Source organism: Lotus japonicus, chromosome 2, assembly GCF_012489685.1.
Source record: "Lotus japonicus ecotype B-129 chromosome 2, LjGifu_v1.2".
Lineage (NCBI taxonomy): Eukaryota > Viridiplantae > Streptophyta > Magnoliopsida > Fabales > Fabaceae > Lotus > Lotus japonicus.
The window spans coordinates 60,596,150-60,616,491 of record NC_080042.1 but is presented as its reverse complement, the minus strand read 5'-3'; the positions used below and the strand labels follow the sequence as shown (position 1 = coordinate 60,616,491).

Here is a 20,342-nt window from a genome sequence, read left to right as displayed (position 1 = left end):
TATCCACTATATTTTCATGATTTGAATTACGTCTTCACCATACCTGTATCAAACCCAGTAATGGTTTCAAGATTTAACACTGTTCATGCTTGCGGATGACAGTAATGATTCATGAACCACTACACAGTAAAACACCCTTAAACACTCCTTTTTTCTGCGGATTTGGCCAAATAATATACTGATCTAACCACCTAAATTAGGAATTTGGCCAAATAGTACACTGAACTAACCACTTAAATATACATGACTAACCATAAAGCACAGAATATTTAGGTGGTTAGTTCAGTGTATTAATTGGTGAAATCCTCAATTTAGGAATTTCAACTTTACACAGTTCTGTGCTTTATGGTTAGCCATGTGTATTTAGGTGGTTAGTTCAGTGTTATTATTTGGCCAAATTCGCAGGAAAAATGGGTGTTTCTACTATTCAGTGGTTCATGAATCATTTTTCTTGCGGATGATGAAGTTCATGGTGAGAAATCAGTTTTTGACTGAGATAATGATCCAGCTGAAGGCGTTTTTTATTTGGTTTTAATCTCTCCAATATGAATAGATTGTGAGAGATTAAGATACGAAGTCTGAATTTTCTGCTGTTTATCTTCCTTGATACTGAATGAGAACCTTGCTGCATGTTAAAGGGTTGGGGAAGGGGATTGGAGGTTGCCGGAGAATGGGTGCGAAGAGGGTTAGGGCTGAAGACTGAGGAAGGGGCTGACAAGGGTGAAGGTGTGAGTTAACAGTGAAGTTAAGAGTGGGAAGTTTTTTCACATAGGAAATTATTTTTTACACAAACAATACAATCTTTGAATTTTTTTCAATTCTTAGCATGTATTTTAGACATACCTTTGTTGTACGTGATGTCCCTCATTCATTCTTCTCTCATTGGCCCTTTGGCATAGTCACATTGCAAACACAACTAACATGCTTCTACTCACTCTATTCTCAATGGCTGGTGTACAGTTTCTGGTTTCCATTTTCCTTTTCCTCCAAATGCCATACACCCCTGCAACGGATCGGGCAAAACCCTCAACGATTGTGTGCCTACTCACTTGAATCAACCACAAGTGCAATGATGTCCCAAATAGTTGGTCATTCATTGCATCATCTTGCGGCCATCTACGGTTGCATTTTCTTCTGTTTCATCGAAGCTCCATTGCTACGCTCAACCCTTTGCCACATTTCTCCTCTCGTTTAGGTACACTGCTGCATCTTTTTACCTAAAAAGGTAAATCGTGTGAAAGAGAAAAACAACTTTTAGAGGGGAAACAAAAAATGAGTGAAAGGGTTATTTTGTGTAATTTTTTCTTAGAGAAACATTGTCTGTTACGAAACGAACTGAGATGAATGATATGTCAATTAATTTCTGAATGACACGATATTGATATTGATTATTTGTGCAATCTCGAAACTGCACATCTCCATACATTTACACTATGTTTGGTAGGGTGGAGAGAGATAGAGAAGAGAGAGTAGAGAAGAGAGAAATTGAGTAGAGAAAAATATGTGAGAAATATAGTGGATTTAAGAGGTTGTTTGGTATGATAGAGATAAATGAGAGAGAGATGAGAAAGAATGATGTGGATAATGAATATTAGTAAAATAAAAAATAATAATTTAATAAATTGACAATTTTGTCCATTAAAGTAAATACTGACAACTCAAATTGTAAGGATAAAATAGTTAAAACAGAGAAAAAGTACAGCAGCTCTCCATTTCTTCGCTATTTGAGGAGAGGAAGAAAAGCATGTGGAGCCCACGTAAAAAACTCTCTCTGCGCTACAGTAATATATCTGCCAAACGGAGAGAGTTGCTTTAACTCTTCACAACCTCTGTCTTTGCCATCTCTCTCTTGCCAAAGTCACCTTAACCAAACAAAGTGTTAGTATTTTTATTAATTCTTTATCATGCCGTACAAGATAACTCAATTTTTTTAAAGTGTGGATAGTACTTTTTAGGTGAGTAAAAATAATGGGAGAGGGGGTAGAGTTGGCGTGGGTGTGCACAATTCATTCCCTAGGGCATTTGTTTCAAGGGATCTCAAAAGATTCTCAAGAAAATAAGATTGGGAATGTTGCATTCATAGATTTGGTACGAGTTTTGAAAAATGTATTCCCGAGTATGTTAGATCTTTAGGTATGTGAGTTACCCATGTTTTATTTAAAATTCATTCTCATGTCAATGGGCGATAATTTTACATTTTCATGGGAATACAATTTTTTTTCCACAACACATGCTTTCCCTACACATTTTCTATTTCAAAATTTTTAATAAATTTGTTTTAAAATTTTCTCGAAAACAATAAACACAACCTTTTTACACCCTAGTGACACTCTTAGTATTGAATTCATGGGCAACATTATTCTCGATGAATGTGGTTCTATAACTTAAAATGAACTCCCTCTAGGGCCGTGTTTGGATTAGGGGAAGGAGATGACATGGAGTGAAATAAAGAGGAGATCCATTGTTTGTATTTTTTAAAAGGGAATAAACCCATGAAAATAATACAAATTCTGTCATATTCCATTGCTTTTTTTCAATTTTATTCCCCCCAATTTGGGACGAGCGAGACGGAACAAAACACTGTTCATCTAATAAAGTTATCAAAATACAAATTTACCCCTCCATAACCTTCTCCTTATCCTTATCCTCAACCTTTTTGTGCCGTTGGTCGTTCTTCTCTCAACTGCGTCATTGTGGGCTTTGCTGTCCTAAGTTTTACCCTTTTAACAGTTCCTTGTGCCTGTGAAGCAAACGTTGACTAACATAAGTTTTTGTTACGCATTTGTTGAGGGTTCAAATTTAAGTTAAAATCTCACACTAGTTATGAATGAGTGAGGTGAATACTTTATAAGACATAAACTCAATGCTTTAAGGTTTTGGGTAAAGTTTTGATGTTAGATACTCTTGTTGATCTTCGGTGTCGGACCATTGGTGCATGGTCTTATGCTTCGGGCTCCCCCTATTTTCCCAACAAGTGATATAAGAGCCAATGGTTGGTGTAGCTATGTTGACTTCTCATTATATCGAAACTTTACCCGACGGTGTGGCCAGGCGGTATGTTCCGTTAACACAGTGAAGCGAACGACAGTGAGTGTTTAGATAGCTTTCGCAGAGGGGAGCATAGTAATGTGGTGGTGACTACTCACACTTGACGGGGAGAATATTGAGAATTTAAGTATGAGCTGAAGTTCTACATTGGTTAAGAATGCGTGAAATAAATAATTTTTGATAGATGTGATCCATAATCTTAATGCCTTAAAATTTTGGATAAAATTGTGGCGTTTGATTCTCTCAATGGTCTTTAATCTTAATCCATTATCTCATGCTTTAGGCTCCCGGTCTAGCAGTAGCTTCATAAGTTTTACATTTTTACTTGTTTGTTAACCATTATCTATGTGAGTGACATAATTGAAAAGCTGAACTAACAAAAACGTGAGCTAAGAAAAGAGAAGCATTGCCTAAGTAGTAGCTTTATATGCTTGTTATTCAAAATAGGAGGAATACATTCACCTCCCTTGAGGTCTATCATTATTACACTGACCTCATTTTTAGTTTGTAAAATGCACTAACTTCTCCTCTTTCATATATCATATAGAAGACAAATGGGTACTGAGTATTATAGTGATAAATCTTAGGGGAGGTTAATGCAATGATAATAAATATCAGAGGAGGTTAGTGTAATATTTTCAATAAAATAAGCAATTATTATCTTTTTAAATAATAGAGAGAATATCAGTAGTTCTGTCCAATAATAATAAACCTCATGGAATGTTGGTGCAATTTTCACTTCAAAATAAGATCAAATTGAATAGCATAGTTCATGTAAAGACAATTAAGCAAATGACGCAGCGAATTTGTTCTTTAAAGTTTCAAAAGCATAAGAAAAAAACACCATAATTAATATTTTCAGGGTAAGTAATATAAGAAAAAAAATTAAAACTTCATTCTCTCCACCATCCAAACAAACAATCTTAATAAGTGGTTGGTTCAAGTGGTACATACAATGTTATTAAACTCGAACCGGTGATTGACTCAGTCGGGGTACTGAGCTGATGGGTTAATGGTCGAACCACTAAATCATTGATTGAACCGCTTGACTCGGTATATGCTAAATTTCATTTTTAAATGTTATATATATACACATATATTAAACTATTAATAAGATATATATACTATCTTTGTTAACAAAAAAAATGTATTCTATATTTGTTATGTTTGAATTGTTACTTTTCAAAAAAAAAAAGCTTTAGTTCCCCCCCCACAGGAAACTTCATATTTAAAAAGTAGATATTAAGAAATAAGATTGGGCCCAGACAAGCCCACAAAATTGAAAATCCTAAAAAGCTAACACATTAGATAAAAAGGATGATGCACTGACGGTGTAAAGTTTTTTTACACCGTCAACCAATCAGATTTTAAGGATGTGTCATGTCAATTAATGAAAGTAAAATAAAAAGAGAAACTTTCTCAAATCCTTACAATCTGATTGGTTGACGGTGTAGGTGCATAGAAATTACACTCAACACATTAACGTCCACAATTAACTTGTGCGGCTGTGTATAACAAAAAAAACTAGTGCGGCTGTGCCTCTCTTTCTTCTCCCTATTGCCTCGTTTTTTCTGCATCAAATCCGAAGTGAACAAAGCTGCTACTCAATAATGACATTCTCATTTTGAAGTCACGAACCATGTTTCTTCCATTCAAGATTTATTTTTCCTCCATCCTCTTCTCTTTCTTATTCTTATTTGTTTTGAACTTTGAAGGGGATTGCTACAACTAATTGATGGAGCCAGTGTTATTAAATTCGGCTCGAACCGACCGGTTGAACTATGAACCAAACCCTAGACCAGTTCGAGTTGAGCATTGGATCGGCCATGCAAACAACTCGATTTGAACCGGATATAGTTGAGCTGATGGGTGATGTTCTACTGTTAGGAAGGATAGCATTTGGTGTTTTGAAGTACTGATGTCATTGGTGTTGGCTTTTGTTAAAAATTTCTGATAATGTTTGTCGATGAACTTGTTACTTGCTTTTGTTGGCTTGCCTTCTCATGTTGGCTTGCCTTCTCATGTCAGCGGTTGAACTTGTTTTTTTTTTTTTTGAAACAATGTTGGTGGTTGAACTTGTTACTTCTCTATGTTATCCGTCTATAATGGTAATTATGCTGTGCTGTTTTGCAAGTGACAATTGTGACTGGATGTGTAAAAATTTGGCTGACACATGAAAACCATTTTTCTCCTCAGCAGCCTCCCTCAACCCAAAAACCCCTCTAGTCCATTCAACCTCATCACCATACCCATTTACATTATGCCCACAATATTTTCGAGATTTGTCATTTATGTCTCTGTTTAGTGTTCACCTGTGTTGCACGGGTACGGGTACGGTACCCGGTACGGGTACGGTATTGGGTACGCGGTACGCGATTTTTGAAAAAATAGGGGTACGAGTACGTTAGATATATGCATATTTTTTTAAATATAATATATAATAAAATATACATAATATTTAAATATAAATAAATTATGCAAAAAAAAAGGCAAAATGTCGTCGTTTTGAGCAGGAAAAAAATATATAAAGGCCAAAACGACGTCGTTTTGAGCCAGAAAAAAAAAAGGGGGGGCAAAACGTCATTATTTTGAGCCCAGGAACCTTTTTTTTTTTTTTGGAACGGGTAGGTACCGGGTACGTACCCACAGTGTACCGGGTACCGGGTACGTACCCGGTACGGGTACGCGGCCAAAACAGCCGTACCCATGCAACAGAGGTGTTCACCATACCCTCAAGTCCTTTCAAACTCTTCACCATACCCATTTACATTATTATACCCACTATATTTTCAAGATTTGTCAATGTCTCTGTTCACCATACCCTTTTGTGTCACACCTGGTTATGGTTTCAAAACGTATTATGCATTTTTGTACACACCTTGTTGCACATGTTGTCCCTCATTCCTTCTTCTCTGATTGTCCCTTTTGGCATAGTCACACTACAAATTAGCTGTTACTCACTCTAATCTCAATGGCTGGTGTAACGTTTCTAGTTTCCATTTTCCTTTATCAATGTGCCAAATCCTGTGAATGAGAAAAACACAATTTTTTAGAGAGAGACACCACTTTTTACAATATGAACTGAGACTGATGATGTGTCAATTACTTTCCGAATGATACAATTGTGCAATTTCGCAGATGCACATCTCCATACATCTTAGTATTTTTATTAGTTCTTGTGTTTCTTTTGTTTTTTTATCACACCATATAGAATAACACATTTTTAAAGTGTGCATAGTAGTTTTAGTGAGTGTGGGGTTCGGGGTGGAAGTGAGCATGTTCACTCCGTAGGCCGTTTGTATTAAGGGATCTTAAAAATTCTAGTGAGATTGAGGATGTTACATTTCAAAGTTTAGTACAAATTTTGAAAAATGCATTTTTGAGATGTTGGATTTTCAAGCACATAAATTCATACATTCTGATGTCAAAGGGTAACAATCTAATATTGTCGTTTGAATGAAAATTATTTCTCACCAACACATGTTTTTTCTAGACATTTTCTATTTAAAAATTTTTAATATAAAAATATCATCGGAAATAATAAACACAATATATATATATATTTTGTGTTTATTATATATATATTTATATATTTGTTTTTACCCCATAATGACATTCCATGGTAATGAATTCATGGGCAACATTGTTCTCCACAAATGTGATTCTATAACTTGAAACGAACTCCCCTAATGCTTTGTTTAGATTAGGGGAAGGAGATGGAATAGAGTGGAAGGAGAAAAATGATTCATTATTTGTATCCTTTAAAAGAGGATGAAACCCACTGATAAAGTTCGATCAATACCATTGCTTTCTAACAATTTTATTCCCTCAATTTGGGAGGAAGAGAAAATCATTGTTCATCTTATAAAATTATCAAAATACATATTTACCTCTTCATAACTTCCTTCCCCTCCACCTTTTTGCACTAATGGTATTGTCTTCTCCCTTCCCGTTTTTCAAGTGCATCATTGTTTGCTTTGCTGATAAGTCTTACATTTTTAACAGTTCCTTGTGCCTGTGAAGCAAATGTCTACTAACATTAGATTTTGTCACGCATTAGCATATGTCGACTAGCAATTGTTCCATAAGTTTCACATCTTTACTTGTTTGTTCACCATTATTTATGAGTGGCAAAACTAAAACAGAGAAGCATTGCCTAAGTAGCTTTATAAGCTTGCTATCCAAAATAAGATCAATATCTAAATGATGATTGACAAAATTTTAGGTGAATAACCTTAGCCGGATGACTAATGATATTCAAGATAAGTGATAAAATATAATATTTCTAACTCATTAGTATCATACTATCATTGGTCCGTCTAGAGTTATAATGATTTAGCCTAGACGTTACCTAAAGTCATTTGTAGAACCCCTAACATAATTGATGTAAAGATAATTAAGCAAATGACGAGCAAATTTGTCCTTTTAACACCATAATTCATTGAAAAATGTTTTAACCTCCAAACAATTCAACCGAAACATCCTCCAAGCTCTATTTTGTTAATTTGTAATGCTAATTGATGCTACTTAAAGATAGAGTAGTATCCATATGTAAATCAATTTGTGGATTCGGAGGATGATTCACACAACTATTATTTCGACGGATATATCAAGGTTCTAAATTAAAAAAAAAAAACCACCACAACTATCGTTTTTTATAGTAAGGATAATATTAAAAAAGTTTGTAACTCATTCCATTCTCCCCACTATCCAAATAATAAAAATACTTTAGTTTGGCGCTCAGATTATATAAAAAAAACCATTGTTTTTTTTGGACAAAAATTTGGTAAAAAAAACCTTTCTGTTTAAGGTTACTCATTGTATTTGGGCCTTAGTCATTTAGGCCGACCCAGTGAGCTTGTGTCGGTTGGTTGGATTTGGATTTAAAACACATTATAATAATTCATACCGTTAGTAGATTATATTTATATATTCAATCAGTAACCTATTGATTTATTTATTTCAAAGTTGATATTTATTAAATTCTTATACTTCTATATCAATTTTTTTTTTCATTTCAAATCATGTAAATTTAATATATTTTAAATATAAATTTTCTAAATTGAAAAAAAAATTTAAAAAATAGTTTCCCGTGCTATGATACTAGTTTTATACGTATTTTAAGCTCATTTTCTTAAAGTAAATAAATAAAGGACTAAAGAAGTTAACTGGAACTGTTGTATACGTAATTGACTTTTCTACGATACTTTTGCTATACAGAAAGGATTATCTATTTATATAGCGTAGCGCAAATTAGATGCTGTTAAAATATATAAAATGCAAAACCTGAAAATGAAAATTGTTTCCCATGCACAAAGTCGATGCTTTATACACCATACACAGATATCATAAACTACATGCAAGTCAGAAAACTGCTCAATAACAACGTGTGCATTTGAAATGTCATGAAGAAAAGAACAACCATGTTACCTAAGAGGACAATTTCATGTTCCTTAAACATTCTTTGCCTCCACTTTTAAAACAAACAACACAAAGGGCAATCTAAAGTCTAAACTTGCTTTCTCCCCATCACCATATTTCATATATTCTTTTCTTTCTTTCAGTCTTTGTTTCATGCAAATGGTAACCAAAATCCAATATAAATACCATCCCCTACACTATCCAAAACATGCAGAATTTGAAAACCAAACTTTCTCAATTTGTTTTATTGGTCAATTTCAACTTTCCTTCAAAAAATGGCTTCTTCCTCAAGCTCACTGTTGAAGAGATCAGATACAATTACAGAGAGCATGCCAAATGCTTTGAGGCAGAGCCGCTTCCATATGAAGAAATGCTTTGCCAGGTACTAATTACATAACACATTGATACGAGTTTCACATTGTTTTCTGTGCTCCATTCTTTAGTTTCCTTGTTTAACTTGTGGGAGGAAAATATGAAACAGATTAGTTGCAAGTGGGAAAAGGTTAATAAAACAGCATCATATAATGGAGGCTGTGGTTAAAACAGTTGAAGACAAGGATGAGAGGAAACAGCTTTTAGAAGGGCTTTTGGGTTTCATCATCAGTTGCACTCAGGTATATATAATTTTACAACTCACAGTTGTCTCTTTTGAGAGAGTTACAAGTTACAACACATTGATTTAAAAAGGGACTTAGTTTTGGAACGAAATGGAACTATATATGTGCAGGAAGCAGCTGTTGTTCCACCATATGTTGCTTTTGCAGTGAGGCCTAATCCTGGCTTCTGGGAATTTATTAAAGTGAATGCAGATGATTTGCAAGTAGAAGGTATTGAGGCTCCAGAATACTTGAAATACAAGGAAATGGTGTTTGATGAGAACTGGTAAGTACGTGTCTGGATACAAGTTAAACCTAAAGCAAAAGTCTTTTTTCTCAATCAATAAAGAGAGGTCAATAAACTTTTTTGTCTCTGAGAGCTAATGTCGGTTAACAGCTATCCAATTCTTTCTGTTCATGGTTAGCTTTCTCTCTGAGTGAGGAAAATGCTTAAAATGTCTTGAATGTGCAGGGCAAGTGATGAAAATGCTTTGGAGATGGATTTTGGAGCTATTGATTTCTCCACACCTCGCATGGCTCTTTCTTCTTCTATTGGAAATGGACTAAACTTTACTACCAGGGTCTTGTCCTCAAGGTTAAGCGAGAGCTCAAATTGTACAAATCCATTGCTTGATTACTTATTGAGCCTTAACCATCAAGGAGAGGTAAATAAAGGCATGAGTGTGTCAAATATTGAAACAGTAATGATACTTAGACATACAACAAACACCTATGTCTCTCTTCTTATCATATCCATTATATATCACATTAGTTTTGTCTCTTCTCTTCCTTTCTGACTACCGATGTCTATTGGGTGTTTGCACTATGTAGATGTCAACAAATCATTTTCCATAATGAAATGTCTACAAAAGAAAAAAATAGTAAATATGATTTTATGATAGTGGAAAACTGTGGTTAACCACTGGATTTTTCTTTTCCCATTCTGCAGAATCTTATGATCAATGACACTTTGAATACCATACCGAAGCTTCAGAGAGCACTAAAGGTAGCAGAAACATATGTATCTGCACACCCTAAAGACACACCATACCAGAACTTTGAAAACAGGTCACCATCTAAAACTCTCTTACTTTTATGGCTGAATTGTGACAATAAGGAATCAAAGTACATCTAACAGATTGGAAAAAGGTTAAAAAGTTCAAACAGAGTTAAAAATTTATTAAAGTACTTATGAATTATTTCAATTTGCTTTTGAAAGGCCACTACAATCATGCATTATGATTATGAATTGATGATATCTGTCGCTGTGAACAGGTTAAAAGAATGGGGTTTTGATAAAGGGTGGGGGAACACTGCAGGAAGGGTTACAGAGACAATGAGAATGTTTTCTGAGGTACTAGAGGCAGCAGACCCAGTGAAATTGGAATCACTTTTCAACAGGCTTCCAAACATGTTCAACATAGTCATTTTCTCTATTCATGGTTACTTTGGTCAAGCAGATGTCCTAGGATTGCCAGATACTGGAGGCCAGGTGTGAATCTCTCCTCTTTCATGGTTGAATTTAGGAAAATTCCAGCTAGATCATCAAAATTTTGTATATTGACTCCTAGATGTATGAGTCATACTTAACATGTTATTTATCTAACAACCACCCTTCAAATCTAGCCTAATTTTGTCAAAATTACCACTCTAATACATACATTGCAACATTTCACAACGATAACAAAGCATTATCCCACTAAGTGAGGTAAGCTATATGGATTACCAGACTTCTGTCCTGTTTGGTCCATATTAAAAATATTGACCAGTTTTACGTTGGTTGCTGAAGACCTAACACAACATTCCTCCTTTACCCGGGAACTGAATAACACTTTTTCCTTTGATGGGGTTGCTTTTCTTAACAGGTGGTATATATTCTTGATCAAGTAAGAGCAATGGAGGAGGAGTTACTCCTGAGGATGGAGCTGCAAGGCCTAAATGTGAAGCCCCAGATTCTTGTGGTAGGCTACTAAGAACTAATACGTAAAACAAACTATTCTTCAATTAAAGTAAAAAAAAAAAGTAAAAGCTATCACATTTCTTGTTTTCATCATTCTTCTTCCTTTATCCCTAAAGGCTTGACACTTATGTTCCATCATGTACAGGTTACTCGTCTTATACCAGATGCCAAAGGGACCACCTGTAACCAAGAACTGGAACCCATCATCAACACTAAGCACTCCCACATTCTAAGGGTCCCTTTCTATACAGAGAAGGGAATTCTACGCCAATGGGTGTCCCGTTTTGATATCTACCCTTATTTAGAAAGATTTTCTCAGGCATGGACAATCATGTTTCATTTGATTCTACTCTCCCCTATCCTCCACAGTGAGAGAAAGAAGAAGAATAAAAAACTGCAACAGATAATGTACTTATGTTCCTCTTTTTGTTCATGAAACAGGATGCTACTACCAAGATTCTTGAACTCATGGAAGGAAAGCCTGACCTGATTATTGGGAATTACACTGATGGAAACTTGGTGTCATCCTTAATGGCTTCAAAACTTGGAGTAACTCAGGTTCATTCCAAGAGTCCACATTTAACATGTGCATTCTTTCCTTTTTATGATCACTTTGAACTAAAACTTTTATGCATACATAATAAATGAAGGCAACCATTGCTCATGCTTTGGAGAAGACCAAGTATGAGGATTCAGATGCCAAATGGAAAGATTTTGATGAAAAGTATCACTTTTCAAGTCAGTTCACAGCTGACCTAATTGCAATGAATGCTGCTGATTTCATCATAACTAGCACATTCCAAGAGATTGCAGGAAGGTTGGCCTTTTCTTCTGAACTATAGATTCTTATACACTATCTTCTGGTTAATAGTAACAAGAAGGTAACTTTGCATTGTTTTGTAATTTGTATCATCAGCAAGGATAGGCCAGGACAGTATGAAACCCACACTGCATTTACTATGCCTGGACTTTGTCGCGTGGTCTCAGGCATCAATGTGTTTGATCCAAAGCTCAACATTGCTGCCCCAGGAGCTGATCAATCTGTCTACTTCCCTTTCACCGAGAAAAAGCAAAGATTGACCACATTGCATCCTGCCATTGAAGAACTACTTTATAATAAGGATGACAATGAAGAACACATGTGAGTCTCTATTATAGTAATAGAAGTATGTCACTATAAGTCTATAACAGCCTAATTCAAACTCAATTTTGTTTGGAACAGAGGATATTTGGAAGACAGGAAGAAACCAATCATCTTCTCCATGGCTAGGCTTGACAAAGTGAAAAACCTTAGTGGCCTAGTTGAGTGGTATGCAAAGAATAAGAGGCTGCGGAGTTTGGTGAATCTTGTGATTGTTGGAGGATTCTTCAATCCATCCAAATCCAAGGACAGAGAGGAAACTGAAGAAATCAAGAAGATGCATTTCTTGACAAAGGAACACAAACTCCAGGGTCAATTCAGGTGGATTGCAGCGCAGACCGATCGGTACCGCAACGGAGAGCTCTACCGGTGCATTGCGGACACAAAGGGAGCTTTTGTGCAACCAGCATTGTATGAGGCCTTTGGCCTCACAGTCATTGAGGCCATGAACTGTGGATTACCTACTTTTGCAACAAATCAAGGTGGCCCAGCAGAGATTCTAGTTGATGGGGTCTCAGGTTTTCATATTGATATCCACAATGGAAATGAATCAAGCAACAAGATTGCTGATTTCTTTGAGAAGTGCAAGACTGATTCTGAATATTGGACCAGGATCTCAAAAGCTGCTCTTCAGCGTATCAATGAAAGGTAACTTTTAACTAACAAGTGCACTTTAACAATTTATGGTTGGATTTCTTCTTAATTCCATTGCATGTTTTTTCCTTGCAGTTATACATGGAAGATATATGCAAACAAAGTCTTGAGCATGGGATCAGTTTATGGGTTTTGGAGAAAGCTGAACAAGGAGCAAAAGTTGGCAAAGGAAAGATACATCCAAATGTTCTATAATCTTCAATTCAGGAACTTAGTAAGTTCTGCAAACGGTGTTCCTTTCTTGATTCTAAATTTTTAGTAATCATTGGAAATTTAAGGAAAAAATTTCATTGCATTGCAGGCAAGAAAGGTACCAATTCCAAGTGAGGCACCCGAGGATCCTAAATCAATGTCAGTAACTGCAGCAAAAAAACAAACAGCTGAAGTGCAACCTAACCCCAAGGTCTTGAAACCCGAAGCTGCAGCATCTCAAACCCTATTAGCAGCACCAACACAGCCAAAAATTCAATATAATCCAACCACAAGGCAAGTTATTTTATGCAACAAAAAAAATGAAGTACAATTTACCCCAAATGAATCTTCTTTTGTTTTAGTCAATCATTGAAGACATGTTAAAAGAAAAATCATGTAACATAGATGATTTTTTGCATGAAGTTCTCATAAATAGTACCAACTGAGAAAATACATTGATATATATGATCTAAAATTAGATAGAAAACTGTTTGAAGAGGTTCTTACTTGCAGGGATGAAACTTCAAGTCAGGGACTAGCAGTTTCTAAGCAAAGTGGTGGTGTTTGCAGCTTTGGACTATGTTGGTTGGTTTCTATAATTGCTATAGTGTTCATAATTCATCAGTTCTACAAGAATTTGGACCGTGTGTTTACATGGGAGAAATAATGTTTTAGATGGAACTGCAATCAAATGGTAATTGTGGTTGTAACTCAATTTGGATATTTACCTTTGTATTTCAATCTTATTGTAAATGATTTTAGTAGGAAAATAAGAGGTGCCATTTCAATGGTGCACGTTGCAATTAGTGTTATGTGATTGTGAAGTCAAAATATTAACAAATTCTATTTCACATGGCTGATTCATCATGCAACAATACAACATGTCTTTCTTCATATATCAAAAATGCTAAATTATGATTCTTATTCTTACACTAAATAATGATAGTTACTCAGCTTTATTTAAAATTTAAATTAAGTAAAACTCACATGTAAGTTCTAATATTTTATGGAAGTTTCATATTAAATGGAACACGCAGTTGATTATCTCTCTGCCACAAAACACATATTTTTTGTGATCATATATATCACTCTCTTATGTTGGGAAAATATGGGTTGGAAAGATGCCGCAACACTTAAATAAAATGATGTTGATGATGGAAGCACTTGAAAATTCAAAGCGTGTATGCACAATTCGCCCCTACCAATTAATGTATATTGGATGCAATTGAGATGAACGACGAATTCCCTTCAGGATATTGAATGCCTTGATGTAATTTGCATTAACACAACAAACATATCTTTGATAATATATAGTTTACAAAAATATGATTCTCACAGTTCACTCATGCATTAGTGAAGTGAATGATGATTTAGAATAATATAAATGAGAGAGAAATTGGCTTTGTTATGTCCAATTTCATATCTGATTTTGCTGCCAAGTTTCTCTATTTATAGAGAGACTAACATCACTTGGTGAAGAGAAACATCTCTTCGTGAAGAGAAACATCTCTTAGAAACTGTTATATACTACTTATGTTCAGAATAAATAACAACAGTCACGTTCGTTCATCTGGGAAGATTCAACTCTAATACAATCCGTGAGCCCCGTTCTTCTTTTTTACCATTACAAATCAATTGATTTAATGTAGGCATCGCTTGGGTCGAGTTAAGTGAAGACCGACTACAATTCAATTTAATAATTAATTATTCTATTAAATTAATCATTTTTACCAAATGAGATATTAGGAATCATTGTAAAATATTTATAAACAAAATTACACCATCTTAGGGGGTAGATATAAATTTTTGTTTAGTAGAATAATTTTAGAAAACTTATAGATAGAGAAGTTACTAATATTTTTATAAATTTAAAGAAATAATATTCTATATATTCTTCTTATATTTTAACATAACTATGATACTTCATATATTTGTTACATGTAAAAATATAAAATTTACTTGCTTTTCTTTTATTGTTTTATAAAATTTATATAATTAACATTTAATGATTTTGATATTTTTTAATTTAATTTATGTATGAGAAATTGAGATGTTTTATAATTAATACATAATATAGCTGTACCCAAAAAAAAAATAGCTTAAAAATAATTAAACTAATCAAATTCATAATATAAATGCTATTAATAACAAATTAATAAAGTCATTAATGTAAAAGTTAAGGAAATTTTAAATATTTAATATTTACTTTTGTATATTAGAAAATGATATATTTATCAATTAAAGTTTAATATAAATATTAATAATAATTAATTAATAATTTCATTAATGTAAAGGTCAAGGGAATTTTACTTATATATTAAATAAATTAATACATAATACTTAATATATTTGTGATATATTAATATTGTAATATCACTTTGTTTTATTCTATTGTTTTTAAATTTCAATCTCAATTATTTATTCATAACTTAATTTAAATTACATTGATATTTAGTAATTTAATTATGCTGTACCAATTTACTACATGTCAATTTTCAAGGCTCCAATTGGAGTGGTAGGCCAATTTGAGAAGCTGATGCGATCATTTTTATGGGGTAATTCAGATGGGCAGCGCAAGATAAGCTGGATTGCGTGGGCACAGATCTGTAAGGACCAGCAACTTGGTGAAACAAATCTCTCCTTCTCAAATGGGCCTGGCGCTTCGGGGTGGAAGAGAATGCCCTGTGGAGGAAAGTGGTGTGCTCAAAGTATGTCTGGGAAGAAAATTGCCTACTCTTGCATCTGATGGTGGATAGATTCAATGGATGCTCGATCGTGTGGCAGGACATTCTAAAGACGCTTTCTGAGGATACTCTCTTAGCGAAAACTTACTTCTACATTGCCAAAAAGTGTGGAAACTGTGGTGTAGCATACTTGATCGTGAAGGGGTCTCTTGGTGCTGTCCTAGTCAACTCCAATTTCTGATGCAGGAATGGTCCTCTCTTAATGCAAAATCTGATTATGCTCGATGGGACATGATTCCATATGCTTTGATCTGGTCGGTGTGGCTTGCCCGTAATGAATTGGTTTTATGCATCTATCGAATTTCTCTCCAGCTTTAGGTGGCTCCTTAGTCCTTCCATTTGACTTGTACTCTTCATAGGTAGTTGGTACTTTGTCCTCATTTTGTTTTTCTCTTTGTTTATCTCTTTCCTTTTGCATTTTCTTTTCTGTAGCTTAGCTGGGAGAGCCTGTTCCTAGTGCTATTTCTTTCTCTCATTAATAAAGTAGCTTTTTGTTGTAAAATAAATATTATAAATTGAGATACTTATAAATTATAATTATTAGTATAATTGAGTTTTTAAACTTTTTAATATTATTAATTTTTTTTAAAAGTCATGACTTTTTACGATTAATCAAATTTATATCTTTTACGATGAATACTTTTTTTTTATATCTTTTACGATTAATACTTTATTTTGAAATTATAATTATTAGTATAATTGAATTTTTGATAGTGTTATTTATGAAATTTAAATCTTTTACGATTAATACTTTTTTTTGAAAGATAAAAGCATAAAATATTATCAAAAGACTTGAGAGCAGAACTTGCAAGCGAGAGTACAAACCAACCAATGCCGGAGGCAATAAAAAGACCCCAAAGATTGCAAAAAACCGCAAAAATATATTAATTAATATATAATATATTAATAACTAATTCATATTTTATTATCTTCAAGTCCTTCTTCACCCGCGAGGACAAGTTGGGTCCTGAGCTAAAGTGTAGAAACCTATACAGATTAAAACGAGAGGAGAAAGATGATTTAGAAGTGCCCTTTTCCGAAGAGGAAATCTGGAATGTTATAAGATCTTGTGATGGCAATCGCGCTCCGGGGCCGGACGAGTTTAGCATCAACTTCTTTAAACAGTTTTGGCCAGTGGTGAAGGAGGATGTCATAAAATTCTTCGAAGAATTTCATGCTTTCGGGAAACTAGTCAGAGGGCTCAACGCGGCCTTTATTGCTCTAATTCCGAAACATAATGCCCTTTAGTCCGTGTCTGATTTCGGACCAATTAGTTTGATTGGTAGCACATATAAATTGATTTCCAAAGTCTTGGCTTCCCGATTGAAAAAATTAATGCCACTTGTGATTTCAGAGAACCAATTCACCTTCACTCATGGGCGACAAATATCGAATCACATTCTTATAGCAAATGAGGTGGTGGATTTCTTCTGCAAGAGCAAAAAAGGAGGGTTGTTGTTAAAAGTTGACTTTGCCAAAGCTTATGACAATGTTGATTGGGGCTTTCTTCTCGACATCCTACACGAAATGAATTTTGGCGAACATTGGATAAACTGGATCAGGAACTATATCACTTCAACTTCATTAGCTATTCTAGTGAATGGGTCTCACTCTGAATTATTCAGAGGGGGCTCTGTCAAGGAGACCCACTCTCTCCTTTTCCTCTTTAATATCGTGGCCAATAGATTGTTGTGTATGCTCAACCAAATCGTGGAAGAGCCCTCTTTCAGTGGAGTGAGGATTGGATCTCAATTGACACTAAATCATCTACAATTTGCAGATGACACGTTATTCAGCGAAAATAATGAGGAACAACTGGATCTCTTATGCTACACGCTGCTGGCTTTTCTTTTTGCTTCTGGACTAAAGGTGAATCTGTAAAAAAAAAAATGTTGTTGGGTTGTAATATGGAAACTGTAGAGGTGAAGAGATTGGCTGTGAATTATGGATGGAATATGGGCAATTTCCCAATAACGTACCTTGGGGCACCACTAGGTGGGAACCCACGCAAGAAAGTTTTTTGAGACCAAATGCATGACAAACTCAGGAAGAAAAGATGAACTTGGGGGAGGTAGAAAAAAATACTAAGAAGCTTCCTCTGGGGTGTGGAAGAAGGAGATCGGAAATCTATTTGGATTCTGCGGCTCATGGTGTGCCAATCTCATGCTTCCGGGGGATTCAACATTGAATTTATTGGATGGAAGAATAAAGCCCTTTTGCTGAAGTGGGCATGGCGATTTAGTGTGGAAATGGGAAGTCTATGGAGGAGAATTATCACCAATAAATATGATTTGAATGATAGATTGATTCTGTTCCATTCGGCCATGATTGAGGGGAAGAACTGTTGGTAAATCCGCAAGTGTACGAATCCACCCGGTTTTAATTATCGAACCACAAGGATTGTGAGTGACTAAATTCGGTTTAAGCTTTGAGTTTGAAGGTTGGTATTGAATAAGAGATATGTTGAAGTAGTAATAAGGAAAAAGAAAATATAAATTCAGAAATGAAACAGAAAATGAAAAGAAAGAGTGATTTACTTTGGGTTCTTGCTCAACTAATCAATTCAAGCACATCATTCTAAGCACATGTTCTCATGAATCTCTCCTTGATGTTATAGCCTAAGCAACTACCTATCGATGCCTCGCATAGATAATTCTTTCAAACCAAAAGATAAGCCCAATTCCTTGTGTACTTAAACATTTGTTTGAAGCATAAAGATTATAAAATTCAGGCCAACAAACCCCAACCCTTCCTCTATTCCTAGTAGCAAGTATAGAAGAGGTAATCCCAAATCGGTTCCCTAATCTATAACAAACTTCCGTTCTATTATAGAAAAGCATAAAGTTAGCACATGTTCTAACTTGAAAGAAAAAGCATGGATATGGGATTCAAGGAAAGAAGAAGAACATGTGGGAAAGAACTTAAGATTATAACTTAAAAGAAAAAGTCTTACAAGAAAACCAAAGTAAAGAAGAGAGATTAGCCAAGCATGGCAAGAGCCATGCTTGGCTAAGAACCTGAATTACAAGCTTAGAAACCCTCTCACACTCTCCTAGATGCTCCTCTACCTCTGAGTTTATGTAAATGAAAGTAGTATCAAAGATTACAAAAGAAAATGACTAAAATCCTATATATAGGCAAAAATCCCGAGTTTGGGCTATTCCGGGCGCTCAGGCGCCAATTCAGAGCGCCTAAGCGCCAATTCCATGCTTAAAAAGTGCCTCTGGAAGGTAATTGGCGCCTAGGCGCCAATTCAGAGCGCCTGAGCGCCAATTCCAGAGCGCCTGAGCGCCAATTCAGAGCGCCTAGGCGCCAATTCCAATTTATGGAACAGGGCAATTGGCGCCTAGGCGCCAATGGAGCATGCCTAGGCGCTCAGACTCGCTGGAAATTCCCTTGATCTTCATTTTAACTCTTCTTTATGCCTCTTTAAGCCTCCCTTCAATTCACCAAGCTTCTTGACCTTCCTTCTTCTTCAGTTTCAGACCTGATTACTCTCATCAAAGCTCAAGGAAAAATATCAAGAATACCAACCATTTAATTGCACAAGGGACTCAAAACTAATGACAATTAACAAAAGACTCAAACTATACTAAAATGCAACTAAAGCCCTTATAAAACTACAAAATTACTAAACTAATGCTAATGCACAAATAAAAGTTAAAATGCATGAGAATGCATGAAACACTACATGAGACATACGAAAAAGACTCAAAACTAACAAAGAAAAACCCTAAAAATATCATATAAACCCGGGTCATCACACCACTATACTCAACGACAGCTCGCCCTCGAGCGTCACTAAGATTAGCTTGCCCTCAAGCACAAAGAATTGCTCCCAACACACATGCCAAAAGAGGGATACATCTTATGAAGGAGAAAGTTCAGGAAAAGTCTAAGGATTGTACCAGAATCGATAAAAGGTATAACACGATCGATATACGCTTAAACCTAGGTCAGAAACCCTAGTAAATAGCTATTTTACACTTAAAGAGACGATGGAAACTAATTCCAAAAATCTTCAGAGAAATGTTAGAATTTCTCTTAATCCATGTATAACAAGCGTTTCAAGGCGAAACTCTAGGATCTACGAACGTCCGATTCCAATCTTCGGAAGTTTGCCGAAACTAAAACCCTGATAGTTCAAAACCCTAGAATCAACCGATGATGAAGAATTTTTCTATTCGGAGCTTCAAATGAAGATTCTACACGCGAACACCCATTTCTCTTGATGATTTCAATCTTTCTTCAGAAGGAAATTTTCTATTCCGACATTCGATGCAAAAAGTAACTTATCGGGTAAAATAGTTTTACACCGACTTTGCATTAGTCGCCTAAAATACAAGGAAACCTCTTTTGAGTTTTGGAATTCTTTCGCCAAAACCTATCTTAGAATTCACGGAGAATGAAGCCGGAAAAATCAGATTCGCGAAACTTTCATTTTCCCGCGTTTTTCCAACCTCTATATATAGCCAAGAAATGAGAAAATATCACAAAACTCACCCATTTGCTCCCAAGAAGGCCGCGAGTTTGCAAGGAGGAGGAGAAGAGAAGATTTTGTTCATTTCTTGCTTGATCGTTGATCC

The 20,342-nt window shown here is 35.1% G+C and overlaps 1 protein-coding gene across 1 annotated transcript; it reads left to right on the top strand.

Annotated features, from left to right (window-relative positions):
* The first annotated feature begins 8,663 nt into the window (after positions 1 to 8,663).
* On the top strand, positions 8,664 to 13,938 carry LOC130738644 (sucrose synthase 7-like). Its single transcript, XM_057590738.1, has 15 exons — positions 8,664 to 8,851; positions 8,951 to 9,083; positions 9,197 to 9,351; positions 9,538 to 9,730; positions 10,015 to 10,133; positions 10,341 to 10,557; positions 10,931 to 11,026; positions 11,171 to 11,344; positions 11,467 to 11,583; positions 11,676 to 11,842; positions 11,942 to 12,166; positions 12,248 to 12,814; positions 12,896 to 13,034; positions 13,122 to 13,306; positions 13,526 to 13,938. Exons 1-15 carry the CDS (start codon positions 8,745 to 8,747, stop codon positions 13,677 to 13,679), a joined length of 2,748 nt encoding a protein of 915 aa, XP_057446721.1. The 5' UTR covers positions 8,664 to 8,744; the 3' UTR covers positions 13,680 to 13,938.
* Positions 13,939 to 20,342: the final 6,404 nt, after the last annotated feature.